Here is a 19,174-nt window from a genome sequence, read left to right as displayed (position 1 = left end):
ATCAAGGTAAGAGGAGGAGGTCCTGACAGTGAGAAACACAATGTGACTCCTCATAAACAGATCAAGGTAAGAGGAGGAGGAGGAGGTCCTGACAGTGAGAAACACAATGTGACTCCTCATAAACAGATCAAGGTAAGAGGAGGAGGTCCTGACAGTGAGAAACACAATGTGACTCATAAACAGATCAAGGTAAGAGGAGGAGGTCCTGACAGTGAGAAACACAATGTGACTCCTCATAAACAGGTCAAGGTAAGAGGAGGAGGTCCTGACAGTGAGAAACACAATGTGACTCCTCATAAACAGGTCAAGGTAAGAGGAGGAGGTCCTGACAGTGAGAAACACAATGTAACTCCTCATAAACAGATCAAGGTAAGAGGAGGAGGTCCTGACAGTGAGAAACAGAATGTATCTCCTCATAAACAGATCAAGGTAAGAGGAGGAGGTCCTGACAGTGAGAAACAGAATGTATCTCCTCATAAACAGATCAAGGTAAGAGGAGGAGGTCCTGACAGTGAGAAACAGAATGTAACTCCTCATAAACAGGTCAAGGTAAGAGGAGGAGGTCCTGACAGTGAGAAACACAATGTGACTCCTCATAAACAGGTCAAGGTAAGAGGAGGAGGTCCTGACAGTGAGAAACAGAATGTGACTCCTCATAAACAGGTCAAGGTAAGAGGAGGAGGAGGAGGTCCTGACAGTGAGAAACACAATGTGACTCCTCATAAACAGATCAAGGTAAGAGGAGGAGGTCCTGACAGTGAGAAACACAATGTGACTCCTCATAAACAGATCAAGGTAAGAGGAGGAGGTCCTGACAGTGAGAAACAGAATGTGACTCCTCATAAACAGATCAAGGTAAGAGGAGGTCCTGACAGTGAGAAACACAATGTGACTCCTCATAAACAGATCAAGGTAAGAGGAGGAGGTCCTGACAGTGAGAAACAGAATGTGACTCCTCATAAACAGATCAAGGTAAGAGGAGGAGGTCCTGACAGTGAGAAACACAATGTAACTCCTCATAAACAGATCAAGGTAAGAGGAGGAGGTAGAAGTGTTAGTAGAAGTGGTTGAGGTGAGGAGGAGGGGTTATTTTAGAAGTGGTTGAGTGGAGGGGGAGGAGGGGTTATTTTAGTAGAAGTGGTTGAGGTGAGGAGGAGGGGTTATTTTAGTAGAAGTGGTTGAGGTGAGGAGGAGGGGGTTTAGTAGAAGTGGTTGAGGTGAGGAGGAGGGGGGGTTATTTTAGTAGAAGTGGTTGAGGTGAGGAGGAGGGGTTATTTTAGTAGAAGTGGTTGAGGTGAGGAGGAGGGGTTATTTTAGTAGAAGTGGTTGAGGTGAGGAGGAGGGGTTATTTTAGTAGAAGTGGTTGAGGTGAGGAGGAGGGGGGTTATGTTAGTAGAAGTGGTTGAGGTGAGGGGGTTATGTTAGTAGAAGTGGTTGAGGTGAGGAGGAGGGGGGGTAGGTTAGTAGAAGTGGTTGAGGTGAGGAGGAGGGGGGGATTTTAGTAGAAGTGGTTGAGGTGAGGAGGAGGGGTTATTTTAGTAGAAGTGGTTGAGGTGAGGAGGGGGGGGTATTTTAGTAGAAGTGGTTGAGGTGAGGAGGGGGTATTTTAGTAGAAGTGGTTGAGGTGAGGAGGAGGAGGGGGTATTTTAGTAGAAGTGGTTGAGGAGGGGGGTATTTTAGTAGAAGTGGTGAGGTGAGGTTGGGGGTATTTTAGTAGAAGTGGTTGAGGTGAGGAGGAGGGGGGTATTTTAGTAGAAGTGGTGAGGTGAGGGGGCGGGTATTTTAGTAGAAGTGGTTGAGGTGGTTATTCTAAGAGAGTCAGTTGGGAAGAGTTGTCACGTTTCTCAGACTCCATCTTGTTGTGTCATCTGTGTAGGTGGAGCCATTCGAATCACCGCTGGGCTGTTCCAGACTGCAGCAGCTCGCCCTCTGCACGCCCACCTCCCACGGCAAACGGCTTTTCCAAGGTCCACCCTCCGATCAGGACTGAACGTCTTCTCTCCCTGACCCATTGATACCAGGATATCTTATGATTGATGGCCACTACTGCATTGATACCAGGATATCTTATGATTGATGGCCACTACTGCATTGATTTTTTAAAACGGTATTTTGTATTTTTTTAACCTTTTTAAGTCAGGCAAGTCAGTTAAGAACACATTCTTATTTTCAATGACGGCCTGGGAACAGTGGCCACTACTACATTGATACCAGGATATCTTATGATTGATGGCCACTACTGCATTGATACCAGGATATCTTATGATTGATGGCCACTACTGCATTGATACCAGGATATCTTATGATTGATGGCCACTACTGCATTGATAGCAGGATATCTTATGATTGATGGCCACTACTGCATTGATACCAGGATATCTTATGATTGATGGCCACTACTACATTGATAGCAGGATATCTGAATCAAATCATATTTTATACGTCATATGCACGGAATACAATTGTAGACCTTTACCATGAAATGCTTACTTACAAGCCCTTAACCAATAATGCAATTTTAATTAAAAATAAGAGTTAAGAATGATATTTACTAAATAAACGAAAGTTTTATTTTTTAAAGTAACGCAATAAAATAACAATAATGAGGTTATATACAGGGGGTACCGGTACCGAGACAATGTGTGGGGGGTAGAGGTTAGTCGAGGTGATTGAGGTAGGTAGGGGTAAAGTGACTATGCATAGATAGTAATGAGTAGCAGTAGTCGAGGTAATGGAGGTGGTGCTCCGGTACTGCTTGCCGTGCGGTAGAGAGAACAGTCTATGACTTGGGTGGCTGGAGTCTATTTTTAGGCCCTTCCTCTGACACCGCCTGGTATAGAGGTCCTGGATGGCAGGAAGCTCGGCCCCAGTGATGTACTGGCCCTTCCTCTGACACCGCCTGGTATAGAGGTCCTGGATGGCAGGAAGCTCGGCCCCAGTGATGTACTGGCCCTTCCTCTGACACCGCCTGGTATAGAGGTCCTGGATGGCAGGAAGCTCGGCCCCAGTGATGTACTGGCCCTTCCTCTGACACCGCCTGGTATAGAGGTCCTGGATGGCAGGAAGCTCGGCCCCAGTGATGTACTGGGCTGTACGCGCTTCTCTCTGTGGCGCCTTGCGGTCGGAATCCCCTCCGGCGCCATCATTAGACAGGAAACTGCATTACTATCTGTTTATTTTAGATGTTTTAATTGCTATACATCTGGGCTTGTATCATTTTATTGATCAAGTGCCTCAGATGAGATTGTGATCCTTTCATCAGTATGTTGCAATCACCTCAGCCATGTTGTTTATTTTTCCACTCTGTAAATCACCTCAGCCATGTTGTTTATTCACTCTGTAAATCACCTCAGCCATGTTGTTTATTTTTCCACTCTGTAAATCACCTCAGCCATGGTGTTGTTTATTCACTCTGTAAATCACCTCAGCCATGTTGTTTATTCACTCTGTAAATCACCTCAGCCATGTTGTTTATTCACTCTGTAAATCACCTCAGCCATGTTGTTTATTCACTCTGTAAATCACCTCAGCCATGTTGTTTATTCACTCTGTAAATCACCTCAGCCATGTTGTTTATTCACTCTGTAAATCACCTCAGCCATGGTGTTGTTTATTCACTCTGTAAATCACCTCAGCCATGGTGTTGTTTATTCACTCTGTAAATCACCTCAGCCATGGTGTTGTTTATTCACTCTGTAAATCACCTCAGCCATGGTGTTGTTTATTCACTCTGTAAATCACCTCAGCCATGTTGTTTATTCACTCTGTAAATCACCTCAGCCATGTTGTTTATTCACTCTGTAAATCACCTCAGCCATGTTGTTTATTTTTCCACTCTGTAAATCACCTCAGCCATGTTGTTTATTCACTCTGTAAATCACCTCAGCCATGTTGTTTATTCACTCTGTAAATCACCTCAGCCATGTTGTTTATTCACTCTGTAAATCACCTCAGCCATGGTGTTGTTTATTCACTCTGTAAATCACCTCAGCCATGTTGTTTATTTTCCACTCTGTAAATCACCTCAGCCATGTTGTTTATTTTTCCACTCTGTAAATCACCTCAGCCATGTTGTTTATTTTTCCACTCTGTAAATCACCTCAGCCATGTTGTTGTTTATTCACTCTGTAAATCACCTCAGCCATGTTGTTGTTTATTCACTCTGTAAATCACCTCAGCCATGGTGTTGTTTATTCACTCTGTAAATTACCTCAGCCATGGTGTTGTTTATTCACTCTGTAAATCACCTCAGCCATGTTGTTGTTTATTCACTCTGTAAATCACCTCAGCCATGTTGTTTTTCCACTCTGTAAATCTTTTTTTATTGTTTCTCTTTTCTCGGCCATACAAAGGTTTACAGCTGGAGGAATTCCCAAAGTTATACATAGACGATAAATATCATGCTACCAAAGTATTAAATTTGTACAAAAATACTTTTACAGGTCATAATACCGGTCCATTAGAAATAAAAATACAATTTTTCAGGGACTTAAACAGTGAGTTTGTTTCTTTAACTGTATCATACATTGAAGGTGGTTGACCCCACTATGGTAATCGGCAGTGTTGTACTCCAGTATTAAGAACAGAAAAATGACCACTCCACCTGAGCTTTTTTTCTTCTATTTAACTCAAGGCTTCGTCTGCATAAAGTCCAAAAGCTTGTTCTCTGTAGCGTTGAGGTGAATTGTAAAGAAACCTACGGTGCAAATGTCTGCAATGAACTGTATCTGTGGTTAAATAAACCACTGTTGTTGTTTTTGACACAGCGAATGGCTTGAGATTCAACTGAACTCTTAAAAGACAACAATAGTTACAGTGACTGAAGTAGTCAATTATTACTGTTGGCTACTACGGTTGAACTGTGTGTGTAGTCATTTCAGTAGCTGAGGTGTGTAGTCATTTCAGTAGCTGAGGTGTGTAGTCATTTCAGTAGCTGAGATGTGCAGTCATTTCAGTAGCCGAGGTGTGTAGTCATTTCAGTAGCCGAGGTGTGCAGTCATTTCAGTAGCCGAGGTGTGCAGTCATTTCAGTAGCCGAGGTGTGCAGTCATTTCAGTAGCCGAGGTGTGCAGTCATTTCAGTAGCCGAGGTGTGCAGTCATTTCAGTAGCCGAGGTGTGCAGTCATTTCAGTAGCCGAGGTGTCTAGCCATTTCAGTAGTTGAGATGTCAGTCATTTCAGTAGCTGAGGTGTGTAGCCATTTCAGTAGCTGAGATGTCAGTCATTTCAGTAGCTGAGGTGTCATTCATTTCAGTAGCTGAGGTGTCTAGCCATTTCAGTAGCTGAGGTGTGTAGTCATTTCAGTAGCTGAGGTGTCAGTCATTTCAGTAGCTGAGGTGTCAGTCATTTCAGTAGCTGAGGTGTCTAGCCATTTCAGTAGCTGAGGTGTCAGTCATTTCAGTAGCTGAGATGTCAGTCATTTCAGTAGCTGAGGTGTCATTCATTTCAGTAGCTGAGGTGTCTAGCCATTTCAGTAGTTGAGATGTCAGTCATTTCAGTAGCTGAGGTGTGTAGCCATTTCAGTAGCTGAGATGTCAGTCATTTCAGTAGCTGAGGTGTCATTCATTTCAGTAGCTGAGGTGTCTAGCCATTTCAGTAGCTGAGGTGTGTAGTCATTTCAGTAGCTGAGGTGTCAGTCATTTCAGTAGCTGAGGTGTCAGTCATTTCAGTAGCTGAGGTGTCTAGCCATTTCAGTAGCTGAGGTGTCATTCATTTCAGTAGCTGAGGTGTCAGTCATTTCAGTAGCCGAGGTGTGCAGTCATTTTCAGTAGCCGAGGTGTGCAGTCATTTTCAGTAGCCGAGGTGTGCAGTCATTTCAGTAGCCGAGGTGTGCAGTCATTTTCAGTAGCCGAGGTGTGCAGTCATTTTCAGTAGCTGAGTATCCAGTGTGTTGGGAGTTGTCCATGTATAAATACAGCACTTGAAAGTGAACATTTGAGACGACATGGCTCTTCCAACAGTCTCTATGGCGCAAGTGAGAGAGATGGAGAGCGAGATCGTTGTCTAAATAAGAGATGGAGTGGTTGGTTATATAGTGGGACGGATAATGCTGTCGTACGTGAGCCATTTCCACACAACAACAAAAAAAAATTAGTGAGACCATAGAAATAGAAATCCTAGAATGGGATTTTTTTCCTATTTCAAGTCGGATCTAGTTCTATAAGCAAGAGACCGTGTTCTGTGAGCACTGAAGACAGAGGTGACATCACTGAAGACAGAGGTGACATCACTGAAGACAGTGACTCATCCAAGAAAAAGCCACTAGTTTACATGAAGTAAACGGTTAGGGAACGTCTGTTTTGTCACAGGTCAGACCTGCTTTTGAACAGACCTCCTTTTTTTCCCGGTGTCATAGTTTGTTTTATGAAGTGAAAATCTACTGGAATTACATCTTGTTGCCGAAACCTTGTTGCCTTACCATTATAGGGTAAGACATTACACTGGGCCCTTCAACATACAGCTCTCATCATCATCATCAAACAAGTGTCATTTTCTATATTACAAATTCTTTGTTATTATGTGAAGCCTTTGTGGGGGGCAAACCTCAGAGATACAATGAACCGTATCAAAAACATACTTTAAACAAAGCCAGTATCACACAGATTAGCATATTAGTTGATATTTACTCAAATAGGGTACAGGGATGGTGGGATACAAAATAGAAAAGCTGTTTTGAATTACTTCGGTTGTTTTAGATTTTACCTCATGCCCCCCCTCCCTCCCATTAAATCAATGGGTCATTTTGATTGGATGGGTGAAATTAAATTAGTAACGTTACTATTCCGGGTGGGATATTTAAGGTTGATTTGATATCTGGTTGGTTGGTGCTCTTTTTAGATCGTCGTTTTAAAAGGATAAATGGCTGCTATAATATGGAAGTTGTTTTTCTAAACCCAGTTTTATAGGTGCCTCTTCCTAAGTAGTTGTTAGTTTCAGTACCGATGAAACTACCTGCGATGTGCTGTCCAATGTTCTGAAGTAGTAGGACTTTCCCTCTGGGTTCTCCCGTAGTGGCTCAGCGGTCTAAAGTACTGCAACGCAGGGCTCGAGGCGTCACTACAGCCCCGGTGTCCATCCCAGACTGTGTTACAGCCGGGCCGTGACCAGGAGACCCATGAGGCGGCGCACAATTGGCCGAGCGTTGTCCTGGTTACGGGGAGGGTTTGGCCCGGACGGGATTTCCTTGTCCCATTGAGCTCTAGCGACTCCTTGTGGCGGGTTGAGCGCCTGCAAGCTGACTACGGTCAACAGTTGTACTGTGTTTCCTCCGACACATTGGTGCGGCTGGCTTCGGGGTTAAGTGAGCAGTGTGTCAAGAAGCAGTGCGGCTTGCCAGGGTCATGTTTCGGAGGACGCATGGCTCTCGACCTTCACCTCTACCTGTACGGGAGTCGCAGCGATGGGGCAAGATTGTAACTACTAATTGGATATCACAATTATTTTTAAACTCTATCTCTGGTTCCTGTAACAGCACAATGTTAGCATACCTATTTTACTCATACTGTATGCAGTCAAGTCAGACTCAGGACCACAGAGTCCGTTCCTTCCTCCTTTACTAGTGCAGCTGTAAGGAAGCACATTGCATATATCACCTCTTCGTAACAGTAAAAACATCTCTTCCGCATCTACTTATGAAAATAGATCTATGTCCAAATGAAGGATAAGGTGCTTCAGGGAAATGGAGCGATCCTGTATTCTAGGATTCAGAGAAGTGGCCATTTTGTTTGGGGAAATTTCAGATGATATTTTGTTGTTTTGTTTCTTTCTAATTGCGCGTAGCCCAGATAAAGCTGCTTCTTCATTCTCCTCCCCAAAGCAAAGCTTTTTAAAATCCTTTTCTAAAGGGTTTCATATATTATGCTTCTGGGTCAACCAGTGTGCTTGGTGACATGCATGGAGAGGAGACGTCACGTCTTGTCTCGTCTGCCAAACGCATTGTGATGAAGCCTAAGGGGACGACTGACTGTCCTGGTTCCATTTCTACATTCTCCTCCTCAGTCTTGGCTACGAGAGGCAGGACTACAGTACAGGCTTCAGAGAGGCAGGACTACAGTACAGGCTTCAGAGAGGCAGGACTACAGTACAGGCTTCAGAGAGGCAGGACTCCAGTACAGGCTTCAGAGAGGCAGGACTACAGTACAGGCTTCAGGGAGGCAGGACTACAGTACAGGCTTCAGGGAGGCAGGACTACAGTACAGGCTTCAGAGAGGCAGGACTACAGTACAGGCTTCAGAGAGGCAGGACTACAGTACAGGCTTCAGAGAGGCAGGACTACAGTACAGGCTTCAGAGAGGCAGGACTACAGTACAGGCTTCAGAGAGGCAGGACTACAGTACAGGCTTCAGAGAGGCAGGACTACAGTACAGGCTTCAGAGAGGCAGGACTACAGTACAGGCTTCAGAGAGGCAGGACTACAGTACAGGCTTCAGAGAGGCAGGACTACAGTACAGGCTTCAGAGAGGCAGGACTACAGTACAGGCTTCAGAGAGGCAGGACTACAGTACAGGCTTCAGAGAGGCAGGACTACAGTACAGGCTTCAGAGAGGCAGGACTACAGTACGGGCTTCAGAGAGACAGGACTACAGTACGGGCTTCAGAAAATAAATGGGGCTAACGTTTCAAATATTGTGCTATTTTTCCAGATGTTTTTTTTTCTTTCTTCCCTAAGTCAAATAGTCTACTTAAAAATCATTGGGAAGAAGTGAGACGCAGTACTGATATTTTCTCTGTAAAAACCATTAGAAATCACAGGTGGAGGGACAGAGAGCTAGTGAGACCCAGCTATGACAGATGAAGGAGGACAAGGAGGACAGAGCGAAGCCAAGTGTGAACGAGAGAGACCAAGAGAGAGAGAAGGAGGGAAGGAAGGAAGGAGTCCCTAGAATAACTAGATAGAGGGTTTGTATCACTCTGGCCTTGTTTCCGTCACAACGCTACACAGCAGTGGTGCAGCAACACAAACACACACACATACAGAGTGGCCAGTCCACGTTTCAGCAAATGTTATTGTGTTTTCTTTTTGTCTTTTTTTGTTTTGTTTTAAACAACACGAACTGTGTTACTGTTTTATTGTCCAGCTGCAGTAATAAAAAGGAGAGGATCGGTCAGATGGCACTATTGTTTCAGTTCATCGCTGTTCTTATTTTTGCCTCGGGTATTTTCCAAGAGGTCAGTGTGGTCGACGTTGCCCTCCATCTTTGTAGTTCGCCTCCATCTTTGTAGTTCTTTGTAGTCCTTGGGTAGTGGTGCGTACCGTACTCAATAGTCCCCAGTGTGAGGGAGGAAGAGGAGGAAACCTCTTGTGATTGTGGCTCATGCTCTGGCTCAGAGGAAGGAGTTTAGTTTTGTCAGTGTGCTTTGACTTAGCGGCCCAGGACCCCACCGTCCACCTAGGAACACTGTCTGTCTATCTGTGTCCTTAATAGCACCCTATTCCCTAGGTAGTGCACTACTTTTAGCCAGAGCTGTGAGGGGTTAGCCTGCAAAAGAGGTTCTGGACAGAAGTAGTGCCCTACACGTGCAATAAGGCTCCATTTTAGATTGACCCCCTGTCTCATCAGAGTGGTTCTCTACAGTAGCACCAGGGGGAGGACAACTCACAGGGGAAGGGGAGAGAGAGAAAGAGAGAGCCTTGGGCCTTCAGACCTCCAGTCCTCCAGTCTGCTATAAGGTCTTAGTGGGACAGAAAGAGAGAGCCTTGGGCCTTCAGACCTCCAGTCTGTTATAAGGTCTCAGTGGGACAGATAGATCGACAGAAAGAGAGAGCCTTGGGCCTTCAGACCTCCAGTCTGTTATAAGGTCTTAGTGGGACAGATAGATAGACAGAAAGAGAGAGCCTTGGGCCTTCAGACCTCCAGTCTGCTATAAGGTCTTAGTGGGACAGATAGATAGACAGAAAGAGAGAGCCTTGGGCCTTCAGACCTCCAGTCTGCTATAAGGTCTTAGTGGGACAGATAGATTGACAGAAAGAGAGAGCCTTGGGCCTTCAGACCTCCAGTCTGCTATAAGGTCTTAGTGGGACAGATAGATAGACAGAAAGATAGAGCCTTGGGCCTTCAGACCTCCAGTCTGTTATAAGGTCTTAGTGGGACAGATAGATAGACAGAAAGATAGAGCCTTGGGCCTTCAGACCTCCAGTCTGCTATAAGGTCTTAGTGGGACAGATAGATAGACAGAAAGATAGAGCCTTGGGCCTTCAGACCTCCAGTCTGCTATAAGGTCTTAGTGGGACAGAAAGAGAGAGCCTAGACCTCCAGTCTGTTATAAGGTCTTAGTGGGACAGAAAGAGAGAGCCTTGGGCCTTCAGACCTCCAGTCTGCTATAAGGTCTTAGTGCGACAGATAGATAGACAGAAAGAGAGAGCCTTGGGCCTTCAGACCTCCAGTCTGTTATAAGGTCTTAGTGGGACAGAAAGAGAGAGCCTTGGGCTTTCAGACCTCCAGTATGCTATAAGGTCTTAGTGGGACAGAAAGAGAGAGCCTTGGGCCTTAAGACCTCCAGTCTGTTATAAGGTCTTAGTGGGACAGAAAGAGAGAGCCTTGGGCCTTCAGACCTCCAGTCTGCTATAAGGTCTTAGTGCGACAGATAGATAGACAGAAAGAGAGAGCCTTGGGCCTTCAGACCTCCAGTCTGTTATAAGGTCTTAGTGGGACAAATAGATAGACAGAAAGATAGAGCCTTGGGCCTTCAGACCTCCAGTCTGCTATAAGGTCTTAGTGGGACAGAAAGAGAGAGCCTTGGGCCTTCAGACCTCCAGTCTGTTATAAGGTCTTAGTGGGACAAATAGATAGACAGAAAGATAGAGCCTTGGGCCTTCAGACCTCCAGTCTGCTATAAGGTCTTAGTGGGACAGATAGATAGACAGAAAGATAGAGCCTTGGGCCTTCAGACCTCCAGTCTGCTATAAGTTCTTAGTGGGACAGATAGATAGACAGAAAGATAGAGCCTTGGGCCTTCAGACCTCCAGTCTGCTATAAGGTCTTAGTGGGACAGATAGATAGACAGAAAGATAGAGCCTTGGGCCTTCAGACCTCCAGTCTGCTATAAGGTCTTAGTGGGACAGATAGATCGACAGAAAGAGAGAGCCTTGGGCCTTCAGACCTCCAGTCTGTTATAAGGTCTTAGTGCGACAGAAAGATAGAGCCTTGGGCCTTCAGACCTCCAGTCTGCTATAAGGTCTTAGTGGGACAGATAGATAGACAGAAAGATAGAGCCTTGGGCCTTCAGACCTCCAGTCTGCTATAAGGTCTTAGTGGGACAGATAGACAGACAGAAAGATAGAGCCTTGGGCCTTCAGACCTCCAGTCTGCTATAAGGTCTTAGTGGGACAGATAGACAGACAGAAAGATAGAGCCTTGGGCCTTCAGTCTGCTATAAGGTCTTAGTGGGACAGAAAGAGAGAGCCTTGGGCCTTCAGACCTCCAGTCTGTTATAAGGTCTTAGTGGGACAAATAGATAGACAGAAAGATAGAGCCTTGGGCCTTCAGACCTCCAGTCTGCTATAAGGTCTTAGTGGGACAGATAGATAGACAGAAAGATAGAGCCTTGGGCCTTCAGACCTCCAGTCTGCTATAAGGTCTTAGTGGGACAGATAGATAGACAGAAAGATAGAGCCTTGGGCCTTCAGACCTCCAGTCTGCTATAAGGTCTTAGTGGGACAGATAGATAGACAGAAAGATAGAGCCTTGGGCCTTCAGACCTCCAGTCTGCTATAAGGTCTTAGTGGGACAGATAGATAGACAGAAAGAGAGAGCCTTGGGCCTTCAGACCTCCAGTCTGTTATAAGGTCTTAGTGGGACAGAAAGAGAGAGCCTTGGGCCTTCAGACCTCCAGTCTGCTATAAGGTCTTAGTGGGACAGATAGATAGACAGAAAGATAGAGCCTTGGGCCTTCAGACCTCCAGTCTGCTATAAGGTCTTAGTGGGACAGATAGACAGACAGAAAGATAGAGCCTTGGGCCTTCAGACCTCCAGTCTGCTATAAGGTCTTAGTGGGACAGATAGACAGACAGAAAGATAGAGCCTTGGGCCTTCAGACCTCCACTCTGCTATAAGGTCTTAGTGGGGTCTCTATCATCTAGCCCAGCCCCGGCCAGCGCCGCCCCGATCCCAGTCACCCCGATTCCAGCAGCCATCCTGGACAAGGAATGGTGGTTCTGGTTGGGTGGAGGGCCAGAGAGGCTGTCCCCCGGCTCGGTCCAGTTGATAACAGGCTCCTCGGCGGGTAGCTGGTTCAGTTCTGACTGGGACCCGGTTCTGGAGGAAGCAGGGTTCCTGCTGATCACCAGGTCCAGTTTGTTTCCTGACTCGGCGATCAGAGGGACCACCAGACAGCAGTCGAAGTCTCTGGTCCTCACGTGGTTGATCTGAGAAACCAAAGACGAGGGAAAGAGTTATTTAGATTTGGGTTTAAAAAGCTTTTGAGGTCCATTGAAGGAATGTTAAAGAGACAACAAAAGGAAGTGATTTGAGTTTGGCGTTTCCAGCTAGCAAGCACAGACTGAAGGTCCGTCGTGGCAAATCTCTGTTTGACCATCATCTGGTGAGCAGAGGTTTGCCACGACGCTGGTTTAAATCTGGTTTAAATCTGGTTTAAAAGCCAAACAAACAAGCAAATATGTCATATTTGTGTTTCCTGAGACTGAAAGTGTAACTTCAGGCTTTGCGGTTTCCTTTCATTTCAGTTAGAAGCCGACAAGATCAATACATCTACTCTGATTAAACCTTCAGGTGAACCGTTTGTAAAACCCAGTTCTTCAAACAGGAAGTCAGAACACTTACGTTCTCTCTGTCTGTCTGTCTCTCTCTCTCTCTGTCTCTCTGTCTCTCTCTCTCTCTCTCTCTCTCTCTGTCTCTCTCTCTCTGTCTGTCTGTCTCTCTCTCTCTCTCTCTGTCTGTCTGTCTCTCTCTCTCTCTGCTCCTGTGTTCGGCTGATGTAATATTTACTGATGTACCCGTCAATTACAACCACAATAAACATACAAGCTGAATAATGTATCATCTTGGCTATCGGAATAAACTGCAGTTCATTTCCTTGAGCACCTTTGTGTTTTGTGCTTTTAAAAACAACATTGTCAGCGACTTGGGGAAAACAATACAAGTTGAATAACGTCCCAGGTTGACGTTCACCTGTCAGAAGACTAAATCGTAGTTGAGTTCCTTGTTTGTGCTTTTAAAAAACAACAACAGTGACCTGAGGGAAGCTGCTAAAAGGAAGACAGTCTCTCTCTCTCTCTCTCTCTGAGCAGTGAATAATGAGACGACCTTTCTTTTCTTTTCATATGCTAATGACACGTTCACTAGACTGACAGCTTCCCTGGAGAGGGATTCATCTATCCATCAACACGACTCTCTCTGCCAAGTCAGCCTCCCTTAGACCAGCAAGGAAATTAGGCCAATGTTGTGTATCAATTTGGGGCCCCTCAAATATTGCAAAAAATCCTTTGATGTTCTATGAACTGTGTAGATCTGCTCTACTTTAGGGAGTTCTGTAACACCCATATCTACTTCCTGTCTTTAGCTACATGGAGGAAATAGAAACTATTGGAAAGTGATTTCTTATGTAAATGTTGAAAGTGCTCGTGGGCGACGGAGAGAAGCAAAATGGTGCTGGAGATGGGGGTGATGGTGTGTGTGTGTGTGTGTGTGTGTGTGTGTGTGTGTGTGTGTGTGTGTGTAGCAGCCGGTCGTAGGACTTCAGCCCCCCGACCTCTGCAGGTCCACCTGGGCGGATGTTGTTGACATAGACACCTTTCTCCAGGAGGCCATCTGACACACTGAAGCCAAAGTCTTCAAGGTCCGACTCCTTCGACAGACTCACCTGCACAATCAATCAATAATGTCCTCAACCAATCAATCAATAATGTCCTCAACCAATCAATCAATAATGTCCTCAACCAATCAATAATGTCCTCAACTATCAATCAATAATGTCCTCAACTATCAATCAATAATGTCCTCAACCAATCAATCAATAATGTCCTCAACCAATCAATGAATCATTTAACCTGGTGTAAATAATGCAGTTCATTGATAGACTGGATGACAGGCTGTGTCTGCTGACAGTCATAACGTGATTGATAGACTGGATGACAGGCTGTGTCTGCTGACAGTCATAACGTGATTGATAGACTGGATGACAGGCTGTGTCTGCTGACAGTCATAATGTGATTGATAGACTGGATGACAGGCTGTGTCTGCTGACTCATAATGGATTGATAGACTGGATGACAGGCTGTGTCTGCTGACAGTCATAACGTGATTGATCTGGATGACAGGCTGTGATCATGATGTGATTGACTGGATGACAGGCTGTGTCTGCTGACAGTCATAATGTGATTGATAGACTGGATGACAGGCTGTGTCTGCTGACAGTCATAATGTGATTGATAGACTGGATGACAGGCTGTGTCTGCTGACAGTCATAATGTGATTGATAGACTGGATGACAGGCTGTGTCTGCTGACAGTCATAATGTGATTGATAGACTGGATGACAGGCTGTGTCTGCTGACAGTCATAACGTGCTGATGACAGTCATCAAATGTGATTGATAGACTGGATGACAGGCTGTGTCTGCTGACAGTCATCAAACGTGATTGATAAACTGGATGACAGGCTGTGTCTGCTGACAGTCATAACGTGATTGATAAACTGGATGACAGGCTGTGTCTGCTGACAGTCATAACGTGATTGATAGACTGGATGACAGGCTGTGTCTGCTGACAGTCATAATGTGATGGATGACAGGCTGTGTCTGACTGGATGATAGACTGGATGACTGTGTCTGCTGACAGTCATAATGTGATTGATAGACTGGATGACAGGCTGTGTCTGCTGACAGTCATAATGTGATTGATAGACTGGATGACAGTCTGTGTCTGCTGACAGTCATAACGTGATTGATAGATTGATGTGTCTGCTGACAGTCATAACTGATTGATAGACTGGATGACAGGCTGTGACAGTCTGATTGATAGACTGGATGACAGACCTGCTGACAGTCATAACGTGATTGATAGATGGATGATAGGCTGTGTCTGCTGACATTCATAACATGATTGATAGACTGGATGACAGGCTGTGTCTGCTGACAGTCATAACATGATTGATAGACTGGATGACAGGCTGTGTCTGCTGACAGTCATAACATGATTGATAGACTGGATGACAGGCTGTGTCTGCTGACAGTCATAACGTGATTGATAGACTGGATGACAGGCTGTGTCTGCTGACAGTCATAACATGATTGATAGACTGGATGACAGGCTGTGTCTGCTGACAGTCATAACATGATTGATAGACTGGATGACAGACTGTGTCTGCTGACAGTCATAACGTGATTGATAGATTGGATGATAGGCTGTGTCTGCTGACATTCATAACATGATTGATAGACTGGATGACAGGCTGTGTCTGCTGACAGTCATAACATGATTGATAGACTGGATGACAGGCTGTGTCTGCTGACAGTCATAATGTGATTGATAGACTGGATGACAGGCTGTGTCTGCTGACAGTCATAATGTGATTGATACACTGGATGACAGGCTGTGTCTGCTGACAGTCATAAGGTGATTGATAGACTGGTTGACAGGCTGTGTCTGCTGACAGTCTTAGCATGTCAGTACCAGAGCTTCATCATAACTGAAGTTGTCAAAAAGCTCAAGTTGAAGACACGCAGACACTTAAGATGCGTCAGCCCGTTCTTGCCTTCACAGGGTTTTTAACCCCTCTAACGTTCCATGAAATGAAGTAAACCGCGTAAAGAAAAGCAGCAGTACTCTGGCCCTGGAGGGCCTTGGAGGGCCTAGGTGGGCCCCGGAGAGCCCTAGAGGGCATAGGTGGGCCCTAGAGGGTATAGGTGGGCCCCAGAGGGCATAGGTGGGCCTCAGAGGGCCCTGGAGGGCCCCGGGGGGCTTTGGAGGGCCCCGGAGGGCCTTGGTGGTGGTTTATCATCGTTACCTTGTGCAGCTCCACGGGGGTGGGCGACATGACGTCATTCATCTCCTGCTTCATCTTCCTCATGGCGAAGGCCTTGCGCCCCCCGTCGCTGGGCAGGGTGTTGGAGCGCGAGGACTGGTTGTACTGAGGCCGGGCTGCGCTGCGCTCCTGGAAGCTGGCCTGCCGACCCAGGTGGCTCCTCATAGGAGCAGGGTCATGGTTCAGACTCAGACTGCTGCCTGACATAATGGTGGCCTGGAGGGGGGGAGGAGATACCGGGGGAGGAGATGAGGGAGGGAACCGAGAGAAAAAGAGAGAGGGGGGGGGGAGAGGGAGGAGATGAGGAAGGGAGAGAGGAAGGGGAGAGGAGAGAAGGGAGGGAGAGAGAAGAGGGAGGGGGAGAGGGAGGAGATGGGGAGGAAGAGAGGGGGGAGATGCAGAGGAGGGAGGGAGAAGAGAGACGGAGGAGATGAAGGAGGGGGAGAGGCCAGAGAGGGAGAAAAGGGGGTTATGGTGATGAACTTCCAAAGTGAGATATGAAGTACAAGGTACGCTCATGGACATGAGAATTGCTCCAGGGGGTAGAATGTGTTCAAGCAGTATGTCAAAGAGAAATGGTTTGATTGTAGAATAATAACATCGACAGTTCCTGTCAGAGGAGATGGTTGGTTCATCATCATCATCATCATCATCATCATCATCATCAGGACCCAATAAACAAACAAAGACGGAAAAAACTTCAAAAACCCCAAGATGCCTTGCAGCAACTGTCCCATCATGCTTTGCTCACACCGCCATGCCCATTGCCACATCATCATCACTCTTCCCACTGATTGGACAGTAATGAGTGATGTCACTCAAACCAGTGAAACTGAACAGTGTTTCACCCAAGCTGATGCATAGAGGTGCTGCAGAAACCCGAAACCGTTTGGCCAACAACACACTGTCACAGTCTCCATGCACCAAGACACAAGGTACAGCGCTTTGACTCGAAATGGAAGATGTGTGTGATTCATTCCAACATACAATTTGCCAGTTTTCATGTTGACAAATGCAACATGCTCTTCAATGCTGACATGAATTAACAGACATGTTCGTTTTAAGCGAATGAGGAGCCGTAGGGTTCAATCCAAGTTGAGGTGGCATTTCATTCAGTCAAGCCTCCTTGATTTAATGTCTCCAAACCCGAAAGGATAATTATTTCTCTTCCTTCCAAACTAACCTCTGTGATTCACACGGTGTCACTTACTTCCTGCATTGACACTTTCATTTCAAGGTTCATTTACAATGTATTGCTGAGAGTCAACACACCTCCAGGCAACACTACGGATGCATCCCAAATGGCCCACTATTCCCTTCATAGTACAGGGCCCATGTAGTGTATAATATAGGGAATAGGGCCCATGTAGTGTATAGGGCCCATGTAGTGTATAACATAGGGAATATGGGGCAGCAGGGTAGCCTAGTGGTTAGAGCATTGGACTAGTAACCGGAAGGTTGCAAGTTCATATCCCCGAGCTGACAAGGTACAAATCTGTCGTTCTGCCCCTGAACAGGCAGTTAACCCACTGTTCCCAGGCCGTCATATAATATAGGGAATAGGGCCCATGTAGTGTATAATATAGGGAATAGGGCCTATGTAGTGTATAATATAGGGAATAGGGCCCATGTAGTGTATAATATAGGGAATAGGGCCCATGTAGTATATAATATAGGGAATAGGGCCCATGTAGTGTATAATATAGGGAATAGGGCCTATGTAGTGTATAATATAGGGAATAGGGCCCATGTAGTGTATAATATAGGGAATAGGGCCCATGTAGTGTATAATATAGGGAATAGGGCCCATGTAGTGTATAATATAGGGAATAGGGCCCATGTAGTGTATAATATAGGGAATAGGGCCCATGTAGTGTATAATATAGGGAATAGGGCCCATGTAGTGTATAATATAGGGAATAGGGTGCTATGTAGTGTATAATATAGGGAATAGGGTGCTATGTAGTGTATAATATAGGGAATAGGGCCCATGTAGTGTATAATATAGGGAATAGGGCCCATGTAGTGTATAATATAGGGAATAGGGTGCTATGTAGTGTATAATATAGGGAATAGGGTGCTATGTAGTGTATAATATAGGGAATAGGGTGCTATGTAGTGTATAATATAGGGAATAGGGTGCCATTAGGGACATATCCAATGAGTTTAAATATGCCAAACAACGTCTAAATGAGTAATGACCTCACCTGACCTCACCTGACCTCACCTGACCTCACCTTCATCTATGACAACATATGGTGCCGTATTGAGGTTTCGCTGGCTGGTCTGACTCACAATCAACGATGCAATATTTCAACCTTGATCAAATTAGTTTTACAAAGAGAGAAAATGTGTACGGTTGCCTCTACGTGAAAATGAACATTGTTTCCTAGTTGTCGTGCCTTAAATACACAGGGATATATTTGTAGTTAGATTGCCCTTTGTGTCTAGGCTTGCCTTGAGGACAGAACAGGGAGTGTTCAGCCTGTGGTTGGCCGTGGTTCTATAACCAGGTTAGATGGGTTTGGATCTATAGCCAGGGTAGATGGGTTTGAATCTATAGCCAGGGTAGATGGGTTTGGATCTATAGCCAGGGTAGATGGGTTTGAATCTATAGCCAGGGTAGATGGGTTTGGTTCTATAGCCAGGGTAGATGGGTTTGGATCTATAGCCAGGGTAGATGGGTTTGGATCTATAGCCAGGGTAGATGGGTTTGAATCTATAGCCAGGGTAGATGGGTTTGAATCTATAACCAGGATAGATGGGTTTGAATCTATAGCCAGGATAGATGGGTTTGGATCTATAGTCAGGATAGATGGGTTTGAATCTATAACCAGGATAGATGGGTTTGGATCTATAGTCAGGATAGATGGGTTTGAATCTATAACCAGGATAGATGGGTTTGGATCTATAGTCAGGATAGATGGGTTTGAATCTATAACCAGGATAGATGGGTTTGGATCTATAGCCAGGGTAGATGGGTTTGAATCTATAGCCAGGGTAGATGGGTTTGGATCTATAGCCAGGGTAGATGGTTTTGGATCTATAGCCAGGGTAGATGGGTTTGAATCTATAACCAGGATAGATGGGTTTGAATCTATAACCAGGATAGATGGGTTTGGATCTATAGTCAGGATAGATGGGTTTGAATCTATAACCAGGATAGATGGGTTTGGATCTATAGTCAGGATAGATGG

The 19,174-nt window shown here is 45.5% G+C and overlaps 2 protein-coding genes and 4 long non-coding RNA genes across 103 annotated transcripts in view; 3 read left to right on the top strand and 3 right to left on the bottom strand.

The window, feature by feature from the left end:
• The window catches only part of LOC127926286 (DNA helicase B-like), a 30,880-nt gene extending 26,380 nt beyond the window's left edge, over positions 1–4,500 (top strand). The window contains exons 14-16 of the mRNA XM_052511685.1: positions 7–66; positions 856–912; positions 1,877–4,500. Of these exons, the coding sequence (XP_052367645.1) occupies positions 7–66; positions 856–912; positions 1,877–1,990 (231 nt within the window). The 3' untranslated portion in view covers positions 1,991–4,500. The remainder of the gene's footprint in view (positions 1–6; positions 67–855; positions 913–1,876) is intronic.
• Positions 3,206–4,751, bottom strand: LOC127926287 (uncharacterized). Of its 18 annotated transcripts, XR_008123792.1 has the most exons (6): positions 4,285–4,751; positions 4,137–4,210; positions 3,987–4,023; positions 3,848–3,915; positions 3,387–3,809; positions 3,206–3,348 (listed from the first exon to the last, which is right to left on the bottom strand). It is a non-coding gene; the product is annotated as an uncharacterized LOC127926287 (long non-coding RNA). The 18 variants fall into 18 exon arrangements; XR_008123783.1 differs by lacking the exon at positions 3,848–3,915 and having other exon boundaries at positions 3,387–3,741; positions 3,950–4,061; positions 4,100–4,210; XR_008123782.1 differs by having other exon boundaries at positions 3,387–3,915.
• Positions 4,752–4,763: 12 nt separating this feature from the next.
• On the top strand, positions 4,764–5,987 carry LOC127926288 (uncharacterized). Of its 50 annotated transcripts, XR_008123826.1 has the most exons (7): positions 4,764–4,913; positions 4,989–5,236; positions 5,286–5,358; positions 5,408–5,431; positions 5,481–5,553; positions 5,603–5,700; positions 5,852–5,987. It is a non-coding gene; the product is annotated as an uncharacterized LOC127926288 (long non-coding RNA). The 50 variants fall into 50 exon arrangements; XR_008123833.1 differs by having other exon boundaries at positions 4,989–5,088; positions 5,188–5,236; positions 5,286–5,553; XR_008123828.1 differs by having other exon boundaries at positions 4,989–5,088; positions 5,164–5,236; positions 5,286–5,553.
• A 1,684-nt stretch (positions 5,988–7,671) lies between these two features.
• On the bottom strand, positions 7,672–12,109 carry LOC127926290 (uncharacterized). Of its 6 annotated transcripts, XR_008123872.1 has the most exons (7): positions 12,035–12,109; positions 11,825–11,964; positions 11,487–11,766; positions 10,819–10,888; positions 10,551–10,620; positions 10,249–10,376; positions 9,883–9,989 (listed from the first exon to the last, which is right to left on the bottom strand). It is a non-coding gene; the product is annotated as an uncharacterized LOC127926290 (long non-coding RNA). The 6 variants fall into 6 exon arrangements; XR_008123876.1 differs by lacking the exons at positions 9,883–9,989; positions 10,249–10,376; positions 10,551–10,620 and adding exons at positions 7,672–9,643; positions 9,990–10,059 and having other exon boundaries at positions 10,691–10,888; XR_008123875.1 differs by lacking the exons at positions 10,249–10,376; positions 10,551–10,620 and adding an exon at positions 7,672–9,643 and having other exon boundaries at positions 9,850–10,059.
• On the top strand, positions 9,691–12,178 carry LOC127926289 (uncharacterized). Of its 27 annotated transcripts, none has more exons than XR_008123865.1 (8): positions 9,691–9,796; positions 10,077–10,216; positions 10,324–10,393; positions 10,510–10,637; positions 10,836–11,313; positions 11,376–11,713; positions 11,842–11,981; positions 12,052–12,178. It is a non-coding gene; the product is annotated as an uncharacterized LOC127926289 (long non-coding RNA). The 27 variants fall into 27 exon arrangements; XR_008123861.1 differs by having other exon boundaries at positions 9,729–9,796; positions 10,007–10,216; XR_008123847.1 differs by having other exon boundaries at positions 9,766–9,866.
• A 171-nt stretch (positions 12,179–12,349) lies between these two features.
• LOC127926284 (glutamate receptor-interacting protein 1-like) overlaps positions 12,350–19,174 on the bottom strand; it is a gene marked incomplete at its 5' end in the record, with an annotated part of 82,574 nt that continues 75,749 nt past the window's right edge. The window contains 3 exons of the mRNA XM_052511683.1: positions 12,350–12,362; positions 13,677–13,816; positions 15,960–16,193. Of these exons, the coding sequence (XP_052367643.1) occupies positions 12,350–12,362; positions 13,677–13,816; positions 15,960–16,193 (387 nt within the window). The remainder of the gene's footprint in view (positions 12,363–13,676; positions 13,817–15,959; positions 16,194–19,174) is intronic.

The sequence above is a fragment of the Oncorhynchus keta genome, unplaced genomic scaffold (assembly GCF_023373465.1).
Source record: "Oncorhynchus keta strain PuntledgeMale-10-30-2019 unplaced genomic scaffold, Oket_V2 Un_contig_7309_pilon_pilon, whole genome shotgun sequence".
NCBI classification, from domain to species: domain Eukaryota; kingdom Metazoa; phylum Chordata; class Actinopteri; order Salmoniformes; family Salmonidae; genus Oncorhynchus; species Oncorhynchus keta.
This window is presented reverse-complemented; position numbering and strand designations above follow the sequence as displayed.